At 32.7% G+C, this 27,790-nt stretch overlaps 1 protein-coding gene across 3 annotated transcripts; it reads left to right on the top strand.

Annotated features, from left to right (window-relative positions):
• Positions 1-184: 184 nt before the first annotated feature.
• ClpX (Caseinolytic protease chaperone subunit) lies at positions 185-27,269 on the top strand. Of its 3 annotated transcripts, XM_081972730.1 has the most exons (12): positions 185-537; positions 2,560-2,788; positions 7,986-8,160; positions 8,223-8,349; positions 8,514-8,693; positions 13,777-13,908; positions 13,968-14,061; positions 14,121-14,316; positions 21,806-21,973; positions 22,028-22,249; positions 26,400-26,574; positions 26,773-27,269. In XM_081972730.1, exons 1-11 carry the CDS (start codon positions 462-464, stop codon positions 26,565-26,567), a joined length of 1,767 nt encoding a protein of 588 aa, XP_081828856.1. In that variant the 5' UTR covers positions 185-461; the 3' UTR covers positions 26,568-26,574; positions 26,773-27,269. The 3 variants fall into 3 exon arrangements, with proteins under 3 accessions (XP_081828856.1, XP_081828855.1, XP_081828857.1); XM_081972729.1 differs by having other exon boundaries at positions 26,400-27,269; XM_081972731.1 differs by having other exon boundaries at positions 186-537; positions 8,532-8,693; positions 26,400-27,269.
• The last annotated feature ends 521 nt before the right edge of the window (positions 27,270-27,790 follow it).

Consider the following 27,790-nt stretch of genomic DNA (forward strand, 5'->3'; position numbering starts at 1 on the left):
TCCCAATATAATTACATAACATTGATTCCAAAAATAATTAGTTTCTAATATATTTCAGTCTAAAATAATTACGCCCAAAAAAACAACCAATCGGAGCTGTAATGTCGTTGTCACCACTGACAGATGACTGACAACATTCAATCAAACGTCAAATTGCCTGAAAATCCACAAAAATAAACACCTACATAGAAAATGGCAATTTGAATTTACATTTTCACCCTTCAGCTAAATTTCAGTGAGAACTAAAGCAGAGATTCATCTCAAAAACGAAACTACGGTCAGTGTTTATCCTTAAATCATCTTTTAAAAGTACGAAATACAGACGTTATCAACGCTACGTTGCGTCATGTCAGTTTGAGACCTTGATCCTACCTGAAGGTCTACGTGTTCACAAACATACGTTTAAAAACAAGTTACATTATAAATAACTTTAGCTCAGTGCGGTTAAATAATTGAGAAACATGTCTAGTGTCCGGTGCAGCTTGGCCACCGCTGGTAAATATGCTTTTGGGGCCAGGACCTCTAAACTTCAACAAGGTGAGTTTTGGTTGCAATTTTTGTCCTGCTTTTCCCATTATTTCAAATACGTGTTTGCGTTTATTTTTAAAATATGTTTATCAATACTGCTTGACCTATGTATGGAACAAACGTAAACAATCTGCTAGTGAGATAAGTTGTCAACTCTAGAGATGCCAGTTTTTTAAAGTGGGAAAATGAGGACATTCTAATGAATGTTGATCAACAATTTGGTTTGATTTTTTGGTAAGGTATCATAAAACAATAAAGTTGTTATTTAGGTAAACTGAAAAGGGTTTTTCAAAAACTTTACTGGGTTGGTCTTAAAAGTTTAACATTCTTTAAAAAGTATTTTGTGATTATTGTATTATTGTAGATTGACTAAACTTGTGATTAATGATTTTAGCCAGGGTTTTAGTTATGCTTTAATATTTTGTATCCTTTATTAAAATCATTATAATTGCTGCTAATGACATGAATGAGTAGTATCTAATAATAAGAGGAAAATCTCATATTACACCTGTATAAGGTGACTGACTTTATTTTACCTTACTTTTATTATACCTATCTAGTATAAGGTTAAATATGGAATTACTAAATATGGTTTAATGGTCATGGTTACCTTCACAGTTCACACTAATAGAATGTCATTGCAAACTTGCCCTAGAATAAAGTATAGGTAGTATTTGCAATTATTGCTCAACTTGATATTAACCAAAACTAGTTAATTTAGATATTTTAAAATAAAATTGAAGCCTAATTAAACATATTTTTGTATTATTCAATATGAATTTTGTAATTTTACTTTTGGAAAAGTCTAAATTCTGACACTCTCTAGTGACAAAATCCTTCCACTAACCAATTGACTTTTATATGTCAATAGAAAGCTCATTTCATTAGCTATCTATTGACATATAAAAGTTTCTACAAAGTGTTGCAAATAAGCTAGTTATTGACCATTGAAAAAAAAAGCACCAAAAAAGTCATAAAAAATGAGTCAACTTTGACGCTCTCTAGCGGCCAATTTGTCCAACCTATCAACCCAAGTTGGGATACTTTTATAAAGCTCATTTTGGCGATCCATTGACGTATAAAACTCTATAAAAATGGTGCAAATAATCAAGTTATTCAAGAGTGAACCGAAGAGTGAACCAAAGGATGCACCAAAAACAAGTGATGAAAAAATTGGTCAGCTTTGACGCCCTCTAGCGGCCAAACTGTCTAACTTATCATTTCCAATTGGGATACTTTTAGAAAGCTCATTTCATTGGCTATCCATTGACGTATAAAACTCTATCAAACATAGTGCAGATAAGTGAGTTATTGAGGATTAAACGAGAGGATGCACAAAAAAAGTGATAAGGAAATTGGTCAACTTTGATGCCCTTTAGCGACCAAACCGTTCAACCTATCAACCCCAGTTGGAATACTTTTGGAAAGCTCATTTTATTGGCTATCCATTGACATATAAAAGTCTACCACAAATAGTGCAATTAAACGAGTTTTTGAGGATTAAACAAAAAGAAAGGATTGGTGAAAGTTGACGCCCTCTAGCGTCCAAACGGTACCACTAACCCATTGAGTTTTATAGGCCAATGGAAAGCTCATTTCATTGGATGTCCATCGACATAAAAGAGTATATACAAAGTGTTACAATTACGCGTGTTATTGGCGGTTTAGTGATGAGTCTTAATAGGTTTTGCATTATGTTGGCCAATTAGTTCAAGCGAAAATCCACCTTAATGATTTTATTTCTACAGTTATGCTACGACCCTAGATTCGACAGTAACTCTGCTAAGTGTGTGCCAAATATGTCCCGATATTATCCCATTTAAAATAAGCAACCCTTGATATCTACTTTCAGTTCAAATTAAAAAAGGTTTTTTTAACTTCTCTACTTGTGGTTTTTCACAAAATTAGTGGGTATTGTCAGGAATTACTGGTCATTACAAGAAATTAGTGGGTATTATTGGTATCCTAGGAATTAGTGTACAAAATTTTACTTAGCTATTTACCTCTCAACTCAACTGAACTGCATTTTAGGTCTACTCTCAACAATACACCTGAAGAGTCCACCCAACAATAGAGCAATTTCAACAAGTGTGGTGCTGCTTAAGACTATCGGAGCAGGAGAACCCCCTGTAAGTCCCACTACACCCCCAACTACCCCAACATCAGGGGGTGGTGGCAATGGCAAAAACAAAAACACCCTGTCTTGCCCAAAATGTGGAGATCCCTGCACCCATGTGGAAACATTTGTCAGTTCCACTAGGTAAGCAGACATGCATAAGTAATCATTTTTGGCATAGGTTAGTTCGCAGTTTATTTGTTGCCAAGTAGCGTTTGATCTTTGATTTGATCCAAATATTGCACTATAAATAAGGTGGTTGTTTACATTGTGGGTTTACTGATATACATTATTATTGTCTGATTTATTATGGCTAATTTTTTCTGCCAGCTAAACTGTGATTGTATTGTTAATTAGATGACTACATCCAGTAGATTGATGAAAATCTAAATTTTATTAAGTTATCTTTCTCAAAACTAATTTGTCTAAAACATGTTTTGCAATAACTACTGATTGTATCAATTAAAATGCATTAATTGTTATAATACAAGCTTTGAACTGAATTATTAGTATTACACAGTCCCATTACAGTCATTTTAAAACATGTTTACATCATTCAATTTTCTGGTGTTTTATTTGTCAATTATTGTTGATAACAGTTTCAATAAACTAAGAGAAGACATTTTCTTTGGAGGTCATCAAAATTATGTGATTTTGTTTCTGATACAGCCAAATTGAAATCAATACTTATGTAAACTGTTACTGTCAATAGAAAATTCAATATTAAAGTGAACACAGCAGTTTACATTTAATTTCTTAGCATTTACTGTTTCTCACAATATAATTAACACAATAATTTGAAAAAAAAACTATTCTGCCACAACCCACCAAAATTCCAGGTTATTCAAATTAGTTGAGAAACCTTATTAAATTATAAAATATACCTAAAACTATCTTTAAATAAATATAATTTTGAGAGAAGATTTATTTTTTGTTCAGAATGCATAATTGCAAGTTTTGGTTTACTCTTATTTGTGGTGGGTATGATTGTATGAAGAAGTTTGCATTATAATCACAACTCATCTAAATGCTGTCATTTCGTGCAAAATCATCATTAAGGGTTAGTACTTTCACTTCTGGATACATTTATTCTTAGGATAATTTCTATAGAAATAACAGAATTGACCAATAGTATGGTCAGATTTCACAGTTCTATCTAATTATCTATAGAAATTATCTTTGGAATGAATTTATTGAAAGACGCTTGTCAAAATTGTCCAGTGGCGTAGATACAAGAAAATTGTTTTCATTTTTTCGCCTTATTTTCTACGTCACTGAATATTTTTCAAAAATTGGGGTTTTTATAAATTTTTTTGTTTAATTTAAAAACAGAAAGTATCTTATAAAATTCTGATTTGGAACTTTGTTTACAAGATAATTATTACGTTCAAAGACTCAAAACCAACCCAACCCAACTTAAAAAGTGTCTTTGTATCCAGTTATCATAATTTTCAGATTGAAACACTTTAGTCTCGAAAATTAAGTTGGAAACTGAAAAAATTATAGTGTAGATATGAAAAACTACTTTTTCTAGGGTTTTTGAATACAAATTCACTCATTTAAACCTTGAAAACTGACTTGGACCAAAAAATGACCAAAAAATGACTCTGAACCAATGAAAAGTAACATCAGAAGCTTAAAATTTGCATTTGAAGTAAGTTTTCATAATTTGAAGACAAATTTCAATAGTTTAGTTTTAAATATAGCATATTGACATTAGGTTCATGAAAATTCACTTGAAGAATAACTTTTCAATTTTTTTTTACTTTGCTTTTCATTTTCTTAGAGCTTTCAGCTTGGAAAATCGAGTTTCAAGACTATCTTCACCAAGTTTTTGACATAGCAGACTTAAAAAACAATTTTTACATTCTATTTAGGCTTAAAAATGTCATTTCAAGGTTTATCACTACTAAATTGACTTCTTTTGACACCTCAGTGCTAAAAATTCGAGCAGTTCTTAAAAATCTAAACTGTTTTTGCTTTAAAACTGTTTTCAGCCTGAAAAATAGAGTTTGAAGACTATCTTCACAAGATTTTTGACTTATCAGGCCTGAAAGTCGGTTGGTACACTCGTTTGTACACTTTCCATAGTCTTGAAAATGTCATTTCAAGCTTGTTCACTATTAAATTGACTTCTACACTGATCAGTGCGAAAAATGGAGTATTTCTAAGAAATTCGGACTGTTTTTAGTGACTGAATCGAGTTTAAGACTATTTATAATAGTAAAAGTCCAGTTTCATTAATGAAAAACTGAATTGGTGCAACAAATTAGTGGTTTGGTGCTACAATTTAGTTTAAAGGACAGTTAGGGACTAAATCGCCGGTAAAACCCACTTGGAGTAAGAAAATTAAAGTAATTTACTGCTAATTTTCCGGTAATTCACTACTTTTTATTTGTTTTTTAAATAAACTGATGTGTGAGCTCTAAAGCTCGCTTTGAAATTAATTAAATATCTTTAAACTTTAACACAAATTTATTAATAAAAAACCATTCAATGAAGTGTTCAGACAGTAAGCCTCAAACTATCATTTAAATGAAATCTATTTTTATGTCAATTCAAGTTGTTAAAATGACTGAATTCACTTAATTCTAACTAGTTTTCTAGTATTTTTCATTAAAATTTGGAAAATTATAGCTGCAATCCATTAAAGTCAAACACCTCATAACCACCAATTTAAACTGAGTCAATCTGATTTAACTAATGGCGATCTGACAATGTTGAATAAATATTGATATAAATTCCTTGCAGTTATGACTTTTTCTAGAATAACTAATAATTAAACCTCATACTTTAGTTGATAATGTAATGTTTACAGCCAGTGTTGCCAACCATTAAGTTATTATAATTATAATTCCCCAAAAGCGTTTTAAAAAAGTTGCCAGATTTCATTAAAATTTGTTCTCCTTTCTTAAAAACCCATTACCACCATTTTTTTTCTCCTTTTTTATAAAGCAATACAGTTTTGTATCAAATTTCAGCTTCATACACCGGACATCAGTTTTTGCCTATCTCTATTAATAAAAGCACTTCCCATTTAAATACATCTAATTTGGCCCACCCTGTACAGGAGGTTTGACTATGGCATGTGGATGTTTCTCGGAATGTATTCTACAGCATTTAAACTAAATTGTTCAAAACACTTTGTGAACACCTTACAGTTCTTTACTTGAATTATACGGTGGTATAGTTTATTTAAATCGAACACGATTACAATCATCCTAGTGGTATTATATCTGAAGATCTCCGAACGACCTTATTCCTTTAACAAAAAAACAAAAAATGGCAATAGCAAACTATTATTTGGTTTGTCATTAACAAACTATTAAAATTTTTTCTTTGTAAAACAGTATTTGTTGAATAACCATATTTTTTGTTTTTAGAATAAAAAAAGGAGTAGTATATTTGTAGTAGCATTAATTTTGATTTTTGCATTTGTGGTGCCCTATTAAAGAATTAAAAACGATCAGAGTCTTTGACTTTGTGTTTTTTTATTTTTACAAAAATGTTCTTTGTGAATGTGATCTATTTTCCTTTCTATCTTGTTGTTTTGTTTGTTATCCTGTTTGTTTCTTTTGTACAGGGTGGTCCAGTTTTAAGTGTCAATAATTCACCATTTGATAGCCAATCAAAAAATAAGTTGACTTGCATTGTGTCATTTTTCTGAAAAACGTTTCCTAAGGAAGATACAGTCCTCCAAATTTCCATTTAAAAAATCATTTTATAGTTTAAAACTGAACATTCAAGACTTGCGAAAGTCCAAATTTGTACTGAATAGTCTAAAAACATGCTTTTTACTATTAGGAATGGTCTTATGATTCGCTTTCTCAGACTGCCATCCTGGTCGAGTGTCTGAAACTGGCATTCAAAAACTAAAAAAAGTCCGGAAATCAAGACAAAGATTGTATTGTGCATGAAACTCATTTTTTACTACTAAAACTAAAAATAATATAAAAGTTGACTTTTAATGATAGAACTGACTTTACTAGGACTAAAGAGTCCAAAAGTATATTTTCAATAATTTTCTGGACTGGACAACAAGTTTAGAAGTAAATTAAATTTTCGGACTATTTTATTTCTAAAAATTAGTTCTCAAGACTATTATTTTAGCATTTGGTACCAAAATTTTTTATTTTTATTACTGAAGAAACTTGACTTTTGGAAATAGTCTTAAACTGGATCTTTCAGTCTTAAAAAGCATTAAAAACAGTCTGAATTTATTGGAGATGCTACAATTTATTGCACCTATGAGTGTAGAAGTCAATTTAATCCTGAAGAAGCTTGAAATAACATTTTCAAGACTATGGTCAGTGGACACATTGGCTTTTAGGCCTGATAAGTCAAAAACTTTGTAAAGATAGTCTTGAAACTCGATTTGAGGCACTGAAAACAGCCTTAAAACACTAAAAACAGTCTAGTTCATTAAGAAATACCCGAATTTTTAGCACTGAGGTGTCTAGAAGTCGATTTAATAGTGACAAAGCTTCGAATGCAATTTCAAGTCTATGAAGAATGTAAAAATTGTGTTTTAAGTTTGCTATGTCAATAACTTGGTGATGATAGTCTTGAAACTCGATTTTCCAAGCTGAAAGCAGTTTTGAAGCACTAAAAATAGTCCAGAATTCGAAGAAAATGAAAAGCAAAGTAAAAAGCACGAAAAGTTCGTTTTCAAGACAATTTTCATGAATCTAATGTTATGATGATGATGTCCTGCATCTAAGACTATTTTCAAGACTAAAATATTGAAATTTGTCTTCAAATTATGAAAACTTACTTCAAATGCAAATTTTAAGCTTCTGATGTCACTTTTCATTAGTTCAGTTACATTTTGGGGTTCAAGTCAATTTTTAAGGTTTAAATGTATGAATTTGTAGTAATAATAAATTCTTGAAAAAGTAGTTTTTATGTCTACAAGTCAATTTTTAGTATTAAAGTCTCTCGATTTGCATGAAAACTGGTTACAAACACAATTTTTAAGCTTCTGAGTTAAGTTTTTAAGTCTTTCAGTTTGTCTGGAAACTATGAAAACTGGCTACAATAATATTTTTTAAATTTCTTAAGTGAATTTTCCGTTTCCAAGACAATTTTTAAGTTGGGTTGGGTTAGTTTTGGGTCTTGGCCAACAGTTATGACAAAAAAAACGATTTTTGAAACAGAAATTTGAAGGACTGTGTTTTCCTTAAGAAGCACTTTTCAGGAAAATGACATAATGAATGTCAACTTATTTTTTAATTGGCTATGGATTGGTGAATTATTGACATTTAAAACTGAACCACCCTGTATATTGCGTTTCTTCATTTGCTAACAAATTAAGCCAATTTTCACTTTTTAAACATTACAGGTTTGTGAAGTGTGAGAAATGCCACCATTTCTTTGTGGTGCTGAGCGAAGTGGACAGCAAAAAGAAAGAAGGCGTGGACCTGAAAAATGGACAATACAGAAAACCGCCTCCGCCACCAAAGAAAATTTACGAGTATCTTAATAAGCACGTTATCGGTCAGGAACATGCTAAAAAGGTATTTGTCCAGCTTTGTGTTCTTTGAACAAGCCAGATGCAGGCTGGATAATCTACTTTCAGGTTCTGTCGGTTGCGGTGTACAACCACTACAAGAGGATATACAATAACGCGCCAAACCAATTAAATAATAATAGACAAGACATGGCTGTGATGGAACAAGGACCCCATCAAAATATGACACATAGAGGTAAGCATTTATTTAATTTTGTTTGTTTGTTGGGTTTGTTTTGCTGTTACTTTGGCGTCATTTAAAAACTTCAAAGTCAATTCATTTTCGTAAGTTTTGTGCTTAATGTGTTTGAATTACGCTTTTTTTTTTTCAAATGGGTCTTTTTATTGGTGTAAACGCAGATTTGCTCCATATAACAGGGATGGGACAAGGTCCTGTGGGAATAAGTTTCAGTCCTACCGAACCTCCTTATTCGAAAACGACGTCCCAAAGTGCGGTTGGATCCGATATTCTTGATAGAACCACACACGAGTTGAAACTTGAGAAGAGCAATATATTACTGTTGGGACCTACAGGTTCAGGTTAGTTGAACGACAGTAAAATCTTTTAACGTTGCGTTACAATAGGGAATACTTGCACATTCTTCACCTCCCTTTGGTAAATATTATTTGAATTTGAAGTCCATAATCTCACAAGGTGTAAAAAATACAAAATGGAAGAAGACACACACAGTCTTTTCCACGATAAATTTTATTCAGCCTTTAGCAGACAAAATAGGCACTCAACATGTTTCGGGCCTATATTAAGATAGTTATAAGAATAAACCCACTTACTAGAGTACTTAACTAACAAAGAAAGTGAAACATACCTTACATTAGATGGTTGCTTTTCTGTTCTAAATTGAATGAGGAATTCAGAACTGATTTGCATTTTATGGAAAAGCAGTGGCGTAAACGTTTTTTTTGCGAACATATTCAGTAACTTGGTTGATTGGACGCCACTGGAAAAGTTGAAAAATATCTTTTTTATTGCAAAACGTGCTTTATCATTGACAGTTGAAAAATATCTGCAGCTGCCCTGACACAATAATTAATTTTAGATTTTTGAACCCCCTGTATCTCCATAACAAAACGTCTTAGGACCATGATTTATATAGAAAAATAGAGTTATTTTTTATGTTTAATCAAACCCTAAAATATGACGCATTTATCGTCAAACACCCTGTATATTGTTCCAAATTTGACAGTTGTGACGTTAAGGAACACTTTTATACTTGTCTTACGTCACGTGACAGCTGTCATAACTGTCAAAACTCACTCTATCACTAGGGACCAGAAAGTATAAAATGCCAAATAGATGTGTTTCATTGAGGAATTGCACTGTAAGTTGTGTTTACAGCTCCATGTAGCCAAATTTGTCAGTTCTGACGTTAAGAATGATACCGACGATCATTTAACGTCACAACTGTCAAATTTAGCTCCTATAAGTACAATGTGCAGTGTGATTTTTCCAAGCCGAATTCGTAATTTTGCGTCAGTTGAAAAGTTGCGTCGTTTGAAAGTTCCAGAAATCACTTGAAAGTGCCAGAAGCCACCTGATTTTTGAATTGATTTGAAAGTACCAGAAACTCTCTCTCTAGAAGTTTCTTCTAGTTCTCTACGACAAATTCTAGATATATTTCATGTATAATATTATATACCTGTTTGTATTCGTTTCTGAGATATTTACCATTTTATTTTGCAATACTTAAAACAATTGTAAGTTTGTAATTATGTTACTTATTTGACAAATTAATGCCTTTTGACATAAACACAAGTAAGTAAATCAATTTATATGCTACGTACGCGTTCAACTACGGTTTTTCCATAATAAATCGCGACAGTTTGTGGTGGTCCACCGTGTATACATATTGAGAATGTATGCTATTTTAGGAGAATTCTAGAGAATGGCAAAGAAGAAGCCAAAAAATGCACATCAAAAGCAACTGTAAAAAATTCCAAAAAGTAGATGTGTTTCTTGGAGGGATCACACAAAAGTTAGTCTTTATAGCTCCATAGAGGCAAATTTGACAGTTCTGACGTTAGGGAACACTTTTATACTTTTATTACGTCACGTGACAGCTGTCATAACTGTCGAAACCTGTTCACCAGTGACCAAAAAATATAAAATTAGAAATAGTGGCTAACTTGAAAAATTACACTGGAAGTTAGGTTTAAAAGTCTATGGAGCCAAATTTGAAAGTTGGGAAGTTAAGGAACACTTTACTACTTTGCTTGCGTCACTTGACAGCTGTCATAACTGTCAAAACACACTAACCAGTGACCTGATAGTATTAAATGACAAATAGATGTGTTTGATGAAATTGGTCAGTTCTGACGTTAACTCTGATATTTTCGTCACTTAACGTCACAACTGTCAGGTGGCGTAAAAAACATATCAAAGCGTTTGTTAATAGAGCTTTTCAGAAATTAAGTATTAGTCAGCTGATTTTAGTTTTTCCGATTCTCGGAGTTGAATTTAGCATTACCGACTACCGACCGGGAGTAATTTGTACTGTAACACTCTCTATCAGTGACAGATAACAGATTATCAATTGTATTTTCTATTTTCGTCGACGTTTTAAACAAGTAGAAGCATTTTTGGTAATTATTATGATTATAATATAGAGTAACAGACAATTCTACAATAATCATAAACTGCCACAAACTACGTAATCAAGATCAGCTGATCCGTTTACTCTGCGTTTCACCAGGGATAATCGGTTTAGTTACAGCTTCCCATATGTCGAACTAGAATAATCTGAAACCGCTTTATATTCCGAATATTAAGTTTACTGATCCTACTGATCAGGTTAACTTGATCACACTTTCTGTAAAGGAAAGTCACAACTGCTAAATTTAATCTCTTTGTAATGCGATTTATCAATTATTCTAGACAGCTGTCAAGTGACGTAAGAAACATATTAAAGTGTCACTTAGCTTCACAAATGTCAAATTTGGGGCTCTATTGAGAAGTAAATACAGGGTACAACTGTTTTGTATTTGATAGTTTGATGTCAGTGCTGAATAATTTTTATTCCTGCCTAAGAATAAATTTATCCGGAAGTAAAAATACCGGTTCTTAGTAGTTTTTTAACATTCCGTTTATACAAAATATATTCCACAAAAAAAAATGTATTTGTTAAAATTTAATTTGAAGTGAATAGTATCGTGAGTTGTTTTTTGGCAGTTGTGATGTGTAACTGACTACAGGGTGGTCCAGTTTTAAGTGTCAATAATTTACCATTCGATAGTCAATCAGAAAATAAGTTGACTTGCATTATGTATTTTTTTCTGTAAAACGTTTTCTAAGGAAGATACAGTCCTCTAAATTTCAATTTTAAAAATCGTTTTATAGTGTAAAACTGAACAGTCAACCCTTGTGAGAGTCCAAATTTGTACTGAATAGTCAAAAAACTTGCTATTAACTACTAGGAATAGTCTTATAATTCGTTTTCTCAGACTGCCTTCCTGGTAAAAACTAAAAACAGTCCGGAAATCAAGACAAAGATTGTATTGTACATGAAACTCATTTTTTGCTACTAAAAATAATCTAAAAGTTGATTTTTAAGGCTAGAACTAACTTTACTAGGACTAAAGAGAGTCCAAAAGTCTATTTTCAGGACTTTAATTGGTGTACAACTCAATTTTCTGAAACAAGACTAGAAGTAAATAAAATTTTCGGACTATGTTACTTCTCAAGACTAATATTGTAGCATTTGGTACCAAATTTTTTTACTTTTATTACTGAAGAAACTTGACTTTTGGAAATAGTCTTAAACTCGATTTTTCAGTCTTAAAAAGCACTAAAAGCAGTCTGAATTTCTTAGAGTTGCTACAATTTATTGCACCTATGAGTGTAGAAGTCAATTTAATAGTGAAGATGCTTGAAATAACATTTCCAAGACTATGGACAGTGTCCAAACTGGCTTTTAGGCCTGATAAGTCAAAAAATAGTATTGAAGCATCTTAAAGCATTAAAAACAGTCTAGATTTTTAAGAAATACTTGAATTTTTAGCACTGAGGTGTCTAGAAGTCGATTTAATAGTAAGAAAGCTTAGAATGATATTTTAAGTCTATGGAGAATGTAAAAATTGTTTTTTTAAGTTTGCTATGTCAATAACTTCGATTTTCCAAGCTGAAAGCAGTTTTGGAGCACTAAAAATAGTCCAGAATTCTAAGAAAATGAAAAGCAAAGTAAAAAGTACGAAAAGTTAGTTTTCAAGACAATTTTTATGAATCTAATGTCAATGTCCTGTATCTAAGACTATTTTTAAGACTAAAATTTTGAAATTTGTCTTCAAATTATGAAAACTTAGTTCAAATGCAAATTTTAAGCTTCTGGTGTCACTTTACATTAGTTCAGAGTCACTTTTTGGTGTTCAAGTCAATTTTTAAGGTTTAAATGTATGAATTTGTACTCAAAAATTCTAGAATAATCAATTTTTAATACTAAAGTCTCTCAATTTGTATAAAAACTGGTTACAAACTATTTTTAAGCTTCTGAAATAATTTTTTATCTTTTCTAAGTCAATTTTCAAAACTAAAGAATTTCAGTTTATTTGAAAACTATGAAAACTGGCTACAATGAAATTTTTTAGGCTTCTCAAGTCAATTTTTCGTTTCCAAGACAATTTTTAAGTTGGGTTAGTTTTGGGTCTTTGAACCTAATAACTGAATTATCTTGTAAACGAAGTTTCAAATTAGAATTGTATAAAAGATAATTAATTTTTCATCGTGAACAATAAATTTAAAAGAAACTGTAATTGTTGAAAAATATCTAAAGACCTAGAAAATAAGACAAAAACATGAAAACCATCTTCCAGTATCTAGGCTTCTGGAGAATTTTGGGAAACGTCATTCATAATGAGTATTAATTTCATGAGTGCTTGTTCCAAATTTGATCCAACGGTCTGACAGTTATGACAAAAAAAACGATTTTTTAAAGTGAAATTTGAAGAACTGTATTTTCCTTAGGAAGCCTTTTTCAGAAAAATGACATAATGTATGTTAACTTATTTTTTGATGGGCTATCGAATGGTGAATTATTAACATTTAAAACTGGACCACCCCGTATTTTGGATATATTCCGATCTGTCGCAATGGTGGTAACTGTCAAATACATCTTCACGAAGCTATCAGATTATAAAACATTGCTTGAATACAGTAGAATCAGTACAAATCATATTTAATGCTTGTTTATAGGTTTATCAATACAATTTTTGGCTGTTCGTGGTGGACCATCCTGTCTAGGAAATGTTAGGTTACCTTGTCTGGATATCAGAGAAAATAAAATTTCTCCTAGTTCTAGTAAAAAAATTATAAAGCAAGTTCAATATTTTTCAAATAAAATTCATAGCAATATTTTATTTAAAAATCGTGATATGTATAAACAAAAAACGGCTCTAAAAGAACATTATCGGTAAATCACTAAGAATTTAATGAAGAAGAAATATTCAAAATTCTGAGAACATTTGTAAATGAAAATTATTGATAATTTACTGTTTTCAGTAAGTGGAGAAAAATTTTTTTGGTGCATTTCTACATTGTATATTGCCTTTTTTTACATCATTTTAACGCAAGTGAGTTTATAGATTGAGTGTTTTTATATTTGGGTGATTTTAGGTAAAACTTTATTGGCTCAAACCATAGCTCAATGTCTAGATGTTCCTTTTGCGATCTGTGATTGTACGACCCTAACCCAAGCAGGTTATGTGGGTGAAGATATAGAATCTGTAATAGGAAAGCTTCTACAAGGTAACTGTTAAGTTGGCACCCAAAAAACAATATTTTACCAACAATTATATCTATTTCAGATGCTGGTTATAGTGTGGAAAAAGCGCAAATTGGCATAGTATTTCTTGACGAAGTTGACAAAATCGGAGCTGTTCCTGGTATCCACCAACTAAGGTTCGTTTTGAGTTGCTTTTTGTGTACTAAATGTTACAAACGGATTGTAAAAATTGCAGAGATGTAGGTGGTGAAGGAGTCCAACAAGGTATGCTAAAGATGTTGGAAGGAACTATAGTGAACGTTCCAGAACGAAATTCACCTAGAAAATTGCGCGGTGAAACTATCCAAGTGGATACAACGAACATATTGTTTGTTGCTAGTGGAGCGTACAATGGATTAGAACGACTAATTCAGCGACGGAATAATGAAAATGTAAGTATCACTTTGTTTTGTTTGAAGTCAAACTTTTGAGTATTTTACAAGATTTTAGATAAAAGTGTACTGTTTTGAATTGCTAATCAATGATTTTCAACTTATTGATATTTTGGACATAGTTAGTTAGTTAGTCTTCTTTATTTCTAATTATGGTCACAATACATTTCCTGTAACTACAAAAAACATACATGAAACACAAAAAGAAACAGCGTCATTTTAAGGTGAGCGTACACCTAATAGTCTCTTACATAATCCCTGATACAATATGGCTCTAAATTAATTAACATCTGTTTTACCTTTCTTTTAAAAAGATTCTCATTTCTTTCTAATTTTAAGTCATTTTGTAATGTATTAAAAAGCTTCAAACAGGCATAGTATGGATTTTTTTCGGTTATAGTTAATCTGTGTATCGGATAATTTACATTTACGCTTGAAGTGTTATAACTATGATGTACCTCCAGATCAAACATACTTTTGTTTTTGAAAAAGAAAACTATACATTCATAAATATATAGTCCCCACACCGTCAGAATGCCATTAGCTTTGAAAACCCCCCTGCAGCTTTCCCTGTATCCCATTTTCTTGACTATTCTAAGTGCTCGTTTTTGTAAAACAAAAATTTTTTCCATTAAGCTATTAGAACCCCAAAATATTATCCCATACTTGAGCACAGATTCAAAGTTTGCGTAATATAGGATTTTTAATGTTCTTTCATTCATGTATTTCGCAGTAACTCGTATGCCATAGCAAACTGAACTAAGCTTTTTGTTTAACTCTAAAATATGATTTGACCAGTTATGATTTGACCAGTTTTGAATTCCAAGAAATTTGGAATGTTCTACGAGCTCTGTATTTGATTGTCCAAAAGTTAGTGTTCCAGGTTTTTCAATTTCAAATTGTTTTGTTCTAAAGAGTAGATCCTTTGTTTTATTATTATTAAGTAATAATCTGTTACTTTTAAACCAATCTTGTGCTCTGCAAAATAAGTTTTCTCCCGATAGTGCTAGGCTTTCTACATTTCTTGCCCCTGTCGTTCCCATTTCGCCCCCCTGTGTAAAAATTACTTAGAGCGCAAATGTCAGTCAAATTTTTAATTAACCGAATCAGGCTTTTCGATGAGTTTGAGTTTAAATTCCATTTTCTAAGAAGAGAAGAAAATTGGTTGGTTGGCATACATTTGAAGTTTTTTTTTTTGAAAACGGTTTTAATGAAAATATTCGGTTTTTACATTTTTGGCTGGAAAGTAAATATAAATTGTTCGCAGAAAATATCGATACATATACAGGGTTATCCACGTTATTCGACACGGAAAATTGTGACTAAAGTATTTACTTTCAACAAAGTTTTGATTCTGAATATTTTCAAGATGTACCGGTTGTCCCAAATGCAGAAAAAGTATCAAAGTTTTATTTTTTCAAATGGAATACCTAGTAGTTTATTTGATTTTCAGAATCTACGTTGAAAATAAAAGGTTTGGTACGTCTAAGCTTTACACTTTCTCAGATATTGTAGAAAGATTTTGTAGAAATTTAGAACAAATTTTAAGGTTTAATCACTCAACCTCTGTTTGATTTTTATTAATCAAAATTGGAACTGCTAAATGATCAAGTTTTAGGATCCATGGGTGAAAATTTTGTACCCAATAATTGCAACCTTTAAACTTTAATAACTTGTCAAAATCCAATTGAACACCACCTATTTTATGATTAAAGTAGATGCAAAATTTAATTATCTATCGAAACATATTGAGGTCTCCTATGGTTAACTGTTCGCGTTTTCTCGGAAAGTCAACATTCACTCGCACCGATTTTGAGTGATTTTTGATACCCTTGAGAAATTACCACAGATTCAAACTGTTTTAAATGACAGCTTAAATAGCGAATTAGCGAAATTTTTAGGAGTATATCCATTAAGATACTTACTATTCTCGCGGAGTAAGTTTACCCGTGCGTCACGAAGGCTACGTCATTTATAATCATATGAATCAAATCAAGTTTTCGTCAACAAACCTGTTGTGTTCATATTATAGAAAAGGGCGTGTCTAAAGCTTCGTCACGTTTAAAATTTTGCGTGTATTGTCAGTCAGAAAGTAGAGATCTTTGGCTGCAAATTTGCACTAAAACAACCTTATACCAAAGCAAATCAAAAATATCTTGACCGAAATAACATTTTTTATTTATGAGAAGTCTCCGTTTGGATCATAGAATTCCGTCTAAATTTGAAACCTAATTTATTTACCAAAATTCGCAGAGATGTATCACCAATATGTAGTATTTCTTTAACTTTTAGCTCTTGATTTAGGTTCTGGATGGTTACATGTTTCTCTAAAATAAATACAATTAAATTAAAAATTCAATAAAACATTCTGAGTGATGCTGTAGTATCTCATTTTCAGGTTGCAATCCACTTATTTTATTTTAAGCCCGCTGGAAATCATTTTAGACGCTTATTTTATTTTTTCTGTGACTTTATTATTATTAGGTTAGAAGAAATTTTTATGAAAAATCTATAATGCAACCCAAAAATCTCAGTCTCTGGAAACAATGAAATGTTAATAGATGTTTCTTACACAAGTAGATATATTTTACTATTACTAACATACTATCGTTGTACATATCATATAATGTATTTCGAACATCCATTTTAATGCTTTCAGATAAATCAGTGGTCTTGGCCCGTCGATAACGTCTCGATTTACGTTTTCTAGGTGAGGAAATCATAAGATGCTTGCTTTTTCCGAATCGAATAAACAGTTTTGCGGGAAATTTTCAAAGCAGCTGCAACCTTCTAGTATGAAAAAAAAATACATCAGTAAGAATATGTAAGGTCTTAAAATTTCTTATTTTCTTCCTGAACAGATGATAAAGCTTCTAAAGGTCCTCCATTGGTTTTTTCCAATTCAAAATATTCACAAAGGTTAAGAATTAACTGCTGGGCTTGTCTGTGGAGAATTTTTCTAGGCATTTTCTAAAAAAATACTGTAATAGTAAGTAATTCCGAATTTACGAAAAACCAAATGACTAAATAAAAAACATAATAGACACTCCTGTGATTTGTTGTAACTATACCGTTTTGCTGTGGGTTATGTTTCTACAAAATTGCTGAAACTCTTTTGAGGTATATTCTCCCCCATTATCACATCTTAGCCTTTTAATGTGACTGTCACAATTTTTTTCAGCCATTGAAACATACTGTTTAAATTTTTCCAACACTTCATGCTTGTGTTCAATAAAATAACAAACAGTAAAATGTGAATAGCTATCAATAAAGGATACCACATACCTTTTTCCATCATATGATGCAGGACTTATTGGCCCACATACGTCTGACGATACAACCTCCAAAACTGACTTTGCTTTTCTCTCTTCTGGCAATGATTTGTAAGATAAAGCGGTTTGCTTGCCCTTTTGACGTATTTCACATACTTTATCAGTGGGGTATCTAGACGAATGTCCCATCCGGCGATGCCAGAAGTCCTGATCTGCACATGTAACATTAGCATTAGTATTTGTACCTACTTGAAACTTTAGTATGTACAAATTTCCCAATAACTTTCCCTTAGCAACCACTGTTTGTCCCTTTTTAATAGTCACTATTTGATTCCCAAATGTAACACTTAGTCCACGGTCTTCAAGTTTTCTTACTGACAATAGGTTGTGGGTTAGATTCTCACATTCAATCACATCTTCAATTTTAATTTTTTGTCCAGTTTCTAAGTGTAACTGAAGATTACCCTGCCTTTTCCCTAAAATGGCTTCTCCAGTCTTTGCTACATTTACACGGAGTTTAACATCTCTGACATTTGATAAAAATTGTCCCACACAACTTTTCACTAGATGATTGGTTGCTCCACTGTCAATTACAAAGGTTATATTATTATCATCACTTATCAATGTTTCAGCATTCATTGACAGTTCTAAAGGTGTTATAAAACAAACTTCATCATCATCTTGCTCAGTTAAATTGCAATTTTGAGTTTGATTTCTAAGTTTTGGACAATCCATCTTTTTATGTCCTCTTACTCCACAATTGTAGCACTTATACCAAAACTTATTAGAAAGAAGTAGTAGTCCATTTTCTTTCAGTGGAGTCGCAGGATTACGAAAGGAAGGAAATGACAAACAGTCTTCTCCACAATACTTTTATTATGACCATCTAAGGTCATAATAAAAGTATTGTGGAGAAGACTGTTTGTCATTTCCTTCCTTTCGCAAAACTTATTAGTTTGACCAGTTTTCTCATTACCTTTTGGTCCTCGTCCATGTTGCCAGTTTTCTCTTGCTGCGAAAGCTGTTTTCTCCTTGTTCACTAGATCCACTATGGTCACTAAACTTTGATTGCCTGGCTTCTTCCATCAGTAGCTTACTTTTTACAAATTCTAAGCTCACTGCTTTAACGTCTTGGGAAAATATCACATCCAATGCTGTAACAACTCCTTGGTAACAATCAGGCATTGCTGCCAGAAGTTGAGATATCACTTCAGTTTCTTGTATGGTCCCACCACAATTTCGCAGTTCACTGACTGTTTTTTCATAGTCCAACAAAAACTCACTTAATGCTGATTTCCCAGAGTATTTCAAATTCCTTAACCGTCTCTGCAGTTGTACTTGACGTGCCACACCTGACTGTACATATATTCCCCTAAGAGTGTCAATAATTTCTTTGGCAGTTGTTTTTTCTTTGATTACTTCTAGCACATTGTCTGCTAGACAAGTTACAATCAAGTTCTTTGCCTTTACATCACTCTTTTTGAAAGTTGCATGTTCTGAAGGTTCAACTGGAGGAATTGTGCTCAACATCTCCAAAACCCCATGATGCTCAAGCAACAATAAAACAATAAAAGATAACTTAACTTTAATGGTTTTATTGCACTTTTAAATCAGTGTTTAAACAAAATACATGACATGGCACGATGACTTCTTACAACTACTTCTCTTGACATCTTTGACATGACACACATGACAGTTGACTTATAAACTAATATAGTGTTTATATACATATAGAATTGTTATCAACAACTCCCACTTTTTTTTCAAAACAGGTTAGTAATTGTGCCAATTTTGGCTAGATCGTGACAGTCGACATAAAAAAAATAAAAATATTAATAATAATATTATGAGAGTACTTACAGAATGTTAAAAGTGTAGAAACAATAGCTACTTAAAAGAACTGTGGTGGTGTAGTAAATAGAAAACTTTATAAATGATTAACAACACAAAGAAACGGAAAAGAATTAATAGTAAATAAATTAAATAAATTTCAATGGTTTTCAAACTGACAATGACTGAAATAGAAGCACTAATCAGTAAATGTTTTTTTTTTTGAAGACATTCACTTAGATATTTACCCTTTCTGAAAGTGAACAATAGACAAGGATGAAGTCAATAATGCAGGGGCCTAATTCTTGAAAGCAGGGAACAAAATTTTCAAGAGAAATGTTGATAGAATGTGACGGAAGAAGTTGACAATAACGGGTTCCTGTCACATTCTACAGGTCTTTCCCTTGATAACTTCGTTCTCTCATTTCAAGAATACGCACCCATGTCTCTTCTAAAGGCGGATTCACGTTCACACTTGAGACTTCTCTGTTGTAAAAAGTCGTATAACACTATAACATAGATATGCGTAGAAATTATTAAAGCAACAAATGGAGTTTCTCTTGGTACGCGGAACGTCTGTCGCACAAGTCATGAAATGTGCCAAGTAAAATTTTTTTAAACAATGAACACTGCCCTTCACTATACATATAAACATAACATTCATTTAAAAAAACAATAAAACAATTTAGGTTTAATTGCGACAGATTTCCGGCCGACGCCGCTAAATTTTTATTCATTACCACTTGTCAGTCGATTGTCAACTTCAATCAAGAGTAAAAACGTACCGATTTCTACATCAAAAGTTGAAATCGTACATACTTTTACGTCACGTAGAAGTACGCCGTATTACGAACTTCTATGTTGCGCCGTTCCACGCACTACTGAAAACTGCCTCATATAACTACATGCAATTTAACTTTTTACGTGTGCGACTTTTTACGACAATGACTTTGTAAGTACGAACGTGAATCCGCCTTAAATCACAGGGGGATGACGCACGGGTAAACTCAGTCCGCGAGAACAGTACGTATTTCATTATAAAACCCACCTTTCACTACAACAATAGATAACTTTTTCTATTGTAATGGGAAAAGTCAAAATTAATGTCAATTTTTATTGACAAAAACCTTTCTGAGAGTTCCAAATTGAATATTATCAAATTTAATGTTTATTAAGTTGTTGTTTTCTGTGTTCTGTCGTTGTGTTCTTTTTTAAATTCTCTGAAGACGGTGGTAGATTTTCCACCGAAACGTCAGCTATTTTAGGTATCAAGACCGAACCTAAAACAGTGGCATTGTGTTGGGACGACTAGGTTTATGTTAGTTTCAACTTAGTTGAAAATAGTGCAAAATTCCATTTTTCCAACCAACCTTTTTTGTGTGGTGAGACAGAAGACCCAATTAGCAAAGGAAAAATGAGTAACTTGCCTCAAAAAACATATAGAACATATCTTCATCTTAAATAACCATGGAATAATACGGTTCTTTCAAGTTGCCATGCTAAAATTGAAAAAATGCACGTTTAGGGCGTTATATCTTTAAATTAAAAACATTTTCGTTAATTTACTCTGCGCTCTAACGTACCAAAAGTTTACAAACGCTTTTTATTAAACTGAAACTGTTTAATAATAGCTATTTATGTAACCAGTTACGAAAAGATCGATTTTGTGTAACGAATGAATGTTTGTTGGGCGAGCGCAGCGAGGTCCTACAATTTGAATGAGTTACACAATAAGACATTTTCGAAACGTGTTGCATACATAATTTTTTCTATATATATATATTTAATATTTATTTTACAGTACAAGGTACAGTAAAAAGGGCTATCGGCTGCGTGGCCTTTCTGCCCATGATACATGATGAAATTCTGATGAAAAATTCTAGTTAATACACTTAATATTGACAATAAATAATTACTATACACTAATATTTACTTACATACAGATGTTTTTTACATTTGATTGAAATGCTCCAACAGAGTGGAGTGGGGAGACGTGAAGCGGGATTGTCGAGTTGGTCTTTGAAGGGAAATAGGGTTTATTATGGTCCAGTTCTGTGTGTTGTTATTCCATTTTGTCTGAATTTTTTCTAATTTTGACCAAAAAGCGGTAAAAACCATATTTTAAAGTGATTTAACACAAATATTCACTTTCATAGCACCTTGTATAAACTGTGACAACGACATGTTATGATGGATGTCGCCCATATGTTTCTACGGAAATGCATAAAAACAGGGAGTGATGAAATGAACTTTTCATAACTAGTTACATAAAGTGATACTTTTCGTAACTAATTACGAAAAGTAAAACGTTTTGTCACTCTAATCAGTTTTGAAAAGTGTCACTTTATATGCCAAAATTAGAAAAAAAATATGAATTTGTTTTTCAGTATTTGGGATTCGGTGCTCCTGTTACTGGTGGTCAGGGACGGCGAGCGGTAGCGCAAGAAGCAACTCTACACTCATCAAGTCAGTCAGCTGAAGAAGAAAACGCCGAGAAAGATCAAGCATTGAAACAAGTTCAAGCCAGAGATTTAATTGATTTCGGAATGATTCCTGTGAGTTAAGATGATTCTAGGTGAACATATTCTAATAATGTAATTAATATGCAGGAATTCGTTGGAAGGTTTCCGGTTCTCGTACCTTTCCACTCACTGAATCAAAGTATGTTGGTGCGAATTTTAACGGAACCTAAAAACGCGCTTGTTCCGCAATATCAAAGGTTGTTGGCGATGGATCAGTGCCAATTATCCTTCAGTTCTGACGCGCTTAATACTATCGCCATGCAGGCCATGGAGAGAAAAACTGGAGCTAGAGGACTTAGGGCGATAATGGTAAGTTATAAAATGTTAAAACCTTTAATCTAGTGTGTGACGTAGGTTTTACTATAATAAATGTTTTTACCGTAAATTAAACGAAATAATTAGGTGAAAAACAAGCAGAACAAAGACTCAAAGTCATAGAAACTCAAAGTTTCAAAAATTCTATTCTAAAAAAGGAGCAAAAGATGTCATCTAAACATAAAATAAAAGGATTTGAACCAAAAAAAATGTGAATGTGTGAATGATTTGACAAGAGACCCGTTAAAGTTCGGAACGTCATATACAGGGTGTTCCTGAATTTTTGTCACAATTTGCAAGGAGAGGTAGTACATCAAAAAAATATGAAAAATGTTCTTGTAAGCCACTCTTAAATGTATCTATTTTGAGATAATTTTGAAAATGTCTCCGGTACCTAGTCTCCTAGGAAATGCAGTTTTTTAGTGTATGTTGATTATAGATGGAAAATTCCAGAAGAATTTAAGATAATATTGAAAAAAGGCTCATTAGTGCACATCAAAAACTTTTTAAAATGGAGCCAATGGAAATTCAATATTCAACCTTTTCAAATGCAAAGTCATATTTTTGAAAGGAGACCAAGTGTAAAAATTTCCATTATAACCATATAAACGAGCTTATATTGAATCTAGTTCATTGAAGGCAAACAAATGACACTTTATAGCTCTATGAGCTGGATTTTGACTGATTTTTTTTGTGAACTGTAAAATCCACTGTCTTAAATAGGACAATACGTCACATTGTCAAATCTTCAACCATAAACCTGTAAAATGCACTTTTGTGGCGTAAATAGGTAGTAACAAAATATTGCACATACTAAATACACTTTGCAGCTGTGACAGTTCTTAAATTATTTCAAATAAGAAGAACAACATATCACAACTGGCAACATTTTTTTGATAAATGTATAAAGTAGCTTATGTTGAGTTCTGTCCAAGCGATGGCAAAATATCACTCTTTATAGCTGTTTGACGGGGGTTTTGATAGATGCATTATACAGGGTTTTACAAATTCGATGCATTAGCGTTGCTATCTTAGAAACTATAGTTGATAGAGCTTTAGTTAAATGGAGGCAAAGTTGCGCATTTTATTGCTAAATAATTTGGTAAAAAAAAAATTCAAAACATTTTCATTATTTCCGGAGATATCTGACAAAAAGCGAAAAAGTCAAATTTCTATTTTATTTGTTTACTACTTTATTAGTGATTATTTTGGAAAATTAATAGCACCTTCTGGAGGCACTTTTTTATGCTCTTCAAGAAAATAGTTTTAGTTTTCAGCTTCGACGTTTCGTTTTTAAAGATATACCATCGTCTCGCTCGTTCGATGTCAATCTGTATTCTTTCGTCTCTAAACCGGCAAAGATCGATTCCGGTGTTGCTCTAGTATGCATAATTGTTACTTTTGAGCCATTCTACGTCTGTTGGGACCAGATTGAACGCTGAATTTGGCTCGTTCGTGGTCAATCTGTGCCAAATTGTGTTATTTCGTCTCAAAACCGGCATAGATCGATTCCGCTGATGTTCTAGTCTGCATATTTGTTACTTTTGAGCCATTCTACGTCTGTTGGGACCACATTGGATGCTGAATTTGGCTCGTTCGTGGTCAATCTGTGCCAAATTGTGTTATTTCGTCTCAAAACCGGCAAAGATCGATTCCGCTGATGTTCTAGTCTGCATATTTGTTACTTTTGAGCCATTCTACGTCTGTTGGGACCAGATTGGATGCTGAATTTGGCTCGGTCGTGGTCAATCTGTGCTAATTTGTGATTTTTCGTCTCAAAACCGGCAAAGATCGATCCCGCTGATGTTCTAGTCTGCATATTTGTTACTTTTGAGCCATTCTACGTCTGTTGGGACCAGATTGAACGCTGAATTTGGCTCGTTCGTGGTCAATCTGTGCCAAATTGTGTTATTTCGTCTCAAAACCGGCATAGATCGATTCCGCTGATGTTCTAGTCTGCATATTTGTTACTTTTGAGCCATTCTACGTCTGTTGGGACCACATTGGATGCTGAATTTGGCTCGTTCGTGGTCAATCTGTGCCAAATTGTGTTATTTCGTCTCAAAACCGGCAAAGATCGATTCCGCTGATGTTCTAGTCTGCATATTTGTTACTTTTGAGCCATTCTACGTCTGTTGGGACCAGATTGGATGCTGAATTTGGCTCGGTCGTGGTCAATCTGTGCTAATTTGTGATTTTTCGTCTCAAAACCGGCAAAGATCGATCCCGCTGATGTTCTAGTCTGCATATTTGTTACTTTTGAGCCATTCTACGTCTGTTGGGACCAGATTGGATACTGAATTTGGCTCGTTCGTGGTCAATCTGTGCTAATTTGTGATTTTTCGTCTCAAAACCGGCAAAGATCGATCCCGCTGATGTTCTAGTCTGCATATTTGTTACTTTTGAGCCATTCTAAGTCTGTTGGGACCACATTGGACGCTGAATTTGGCTCGGTCGTGGTCAATCTGTGCCAAATTGTGTTATTTCGTCTCAAAACCGGCATAGATCGATTCCGGTGTTGATCAAGTCTGCATATTTGTTACTTTTGAGCCATTCTACGTCTGTTGGGGCCACATTGGACGCTGAATTTGGCTCGGTCGTGGTCAATCTGTGCTAATTTGTGATTTTTCGTCTCAAAACCGGCAAAGATCGATTCCGCTGATGTTCTAGTCTGCATATTTGTTACTTTTGAGCCATTCTACGTCTGTTGGGACCACATTGGACGCTGAATTTGGCTCGGTCGTGGTCAATCTGTGCTAATTTGTGATTTTTCGTCTCAAAACCGGCAAATATCGATTCCGCTGTTGTTCTAGTCTGCATATTTGTTACTTTTGAGCCATTCTACGTCTGTTGGGACTATATTGGACGCTGAATTTGGCTCGTTCGTGGTCAATCTGTGCAAAATTGTTTTATTTCGACTCAAAACCGGCATAGATCGATTCCGCTGATGTTCTAGTCTGCATATTTGTTACTTTTGAGCCATTCTACGTCTGTTGGGACCAGATTGGATACTGAATTTGGCTCGGTCTTGGTCAATCTGTGCTAATTTGTGATTTTTCGTCTCAAAACCGGGCAAGATCGATCCGATGTTCTTCTAGTATGCATAATTGTTACTTTTGAGACGATATCTCGATAGATACCATCATCAACTTCAGTTTTTCAAATACGGATTTGAACTTTTTATTTCATTTTTTAGTAGCTACAGACCTCCAGAAACTAATGGTGTGCCACACTTGTCAATAAATTATACCTAGTGTACTTATATACTTGTTTTTTTTTTAATTATGCATTTGGAATTCATATGTTGTCATAATAAGTAGATAATTTATTGTTTGATATGATAATTGATTGAATTAGGTTTTGCTCTTTTTAACATTAAAAATAAAGTTTAAGCTGTTTCTTTAAAACTCAACCTCGAATTCAAACATGTGAGTATCTGAATGTACCATTAGAAATCTCTCCTTTCGAAGGAGCAATGAATTTAATTATTAAATTATATCAAACTAAATTATCTACTCATTATGACAACATATCAATTTCAATTGCTTTTAAAATACTTAAAGTACCAATTACGTAATACACTAGGTATATTTTTTTGTATGGAAAGTACCCACTTTCCACCCGGGTAAATGTCACTTTCCACCCGGGTGAATGTCAATATGCGTTTTGTTATATCTGGGCTTACTTTTTATAGAAGAGACTGTGCCGCCACCTCTGCAACTTCTCGCAGCTCAGGTGACGATGAATAACATACAGCAACAACATTAACAACAGCGTCTTCAAAAATCTTCATGTTAAAAGCACTTTAAGAAACGTTTCAGCTCAAAAAATTAAAGTCAGAATAGCACAATAATGAAGATTGTCAAGATTGTAAACAAATCACCAGTCGTTTATTATGGCTGAAGTCATAACTACTCGTACACCTATACTACCTTATTGTTAGAGACTATTAGCAATCAATATTTCAACTGAATGATTTATTAAAAGTTTGATGAGATTTTGATAAATGGTTGAAAATAAAATAGTATACAAACCACAGTAGAAAGTTTAATTTCTGTCTCGAGATAAAGTTAAAACTACCTAATTTCTCGACAGAAATCACATACTTTCCACCTGAGTATGTAATATACTATTTTTTTAATAGGAAACACTGTTGCTTGAACCCATGTTCGAAGTGCCCGGTGCCGGTATTTCCGAAGTCCATATAACTGAAGAGTGCGTCTGCGGAAAAAGCCATCCAACCTACGTAAAAACCAGTCCGGAAGTGTCTGAAGAAGATGAGATCAACGCTACGATTAGACTTAAGCAATGATATTGGGGTGAGCTGCACATTTAAATTAAGTCAATTAACAGAATTTGTTTTTTGATAATCGGGCACACGTTCTTTCTTATCAACCTTTTGTTAATTGTGCTTCAAGTTTCCAGCATATTTTTCTACTTCCCAGGTTGATCTCATTAATAATTTTTACGTTTGATACAAACTAAATTTATTTATTACGGGAATTGTTCATTTTCAGATTCAAAATCGCTTAACTGCTAGTACTGGATTTGTTTTAACTTAGAGATCTGGTCGTCCTGCTTACGGAACAAATCTTTATACGTATGTCGCATATTTTTTTAATTCATGTTGTTGCTATCACAATTAATACCATTACAAGAATCTTGTGGATTTCTGTTATTAAATATAAACAATATTTAATAAAAAAAATATACTTTTTTGTGCAAAGTGTGTATTAATTATGATAGCTGCTTTATGGCATGAAAATCCGTCTAAATATTGACTATAAATATTTATCTTTTTTTTTTTTTTAAGGGGACTGAAGTTCCCTTGTTTGTTAACTACTATTATATTTAGAGCTTTATTTTAGTAATGGCGATTAAATCCGATTGACTATAAATACGATGTAAAAAGATTAATAAAAAATGAAAGATACTGCCTTTTAAGTCAGTCTTATGTGATGTTCAAGTAGGTGTAAAAATTTTTAAAAAACATTAAATAAAAAGATATATAGTGTTACGTGTTTTCTTGCATTCTAAATCCTGTAGGACGGTTTACATCCCAATGCTGATTATAAGATGATTAGAGGTGGTTACCTATGTATGGCAGGTAAGGTAAATCATTATTTTTATTGGTAAAGTATAAATGACATTATCTTGACAATTATTCTGACAATGAAAAAATCCCATAAAAAAATAAGTTGACATGCAAAGCAAAATACTGTCCTTCAAATTTCAGTTTAAAAAATCGTTTTTTGGTCATAATACTGTCAGACCGTAGGAGCAATTTTGCTCAAATCACTAATACTCATTATGTGATGTTAATGACGTTTGTCAAAATTCTCCAGTGGCGTAGATACAGGAAGATGTTTTTTATTATACTTAACAGAAAATACTACATTTTCAACTGTTTATAAAATACAGTAAATATGACATTTTCGGAACAACGCACGGAAATTTTTTCCCGATCCCTCTTTCCGTGCGCTTAATAATAAACATAGATATCCATGATACTAGATATCCTATGGCAACCCGAAG

The sequence above is a fragment of the Ips typographus genome, linkage group LG2 (genome assembly GCF_016097725.1).
Source record: "Ips typographus isolate SLU linkage group LG2, UJ_Ityp_2.0, whole genome shotgun sequence".
Classification (NCBI taxonomy): Eukaryota; Metazoa; Arthropoda; class Insecta; order Coleoptera; family Curculionidae; genus Ips; species Ips typographus.

What these genes read in the sequence shown, in the direction of transcription:
- ClpX (XM_081972729.1), top strand. Translation starts at nt 462, where the DNA reads ATGTCTAGTGTCCGGTGCAGCTTGGCCACCGCTGGTAAATATGCTTTT. An exon ending in ACATTTGTCAGTTCCACTAG is followed by an intron (nt 2,789 to 7,985) that starts GTAAGCAGACAT and finishes TAAACATTACAG; the next exon opens with GTTTGTGAAGTGTGAGAAAT. An exon ending in TTGATTTCGGAATGATTCCT is followed by an intron (nt 21,974 to 22,027) that starts GTGAGTTAAGAT and finishes ATTAATATGCAG; the next exon opens with GAATTCGTTGGAAGGTTTCC.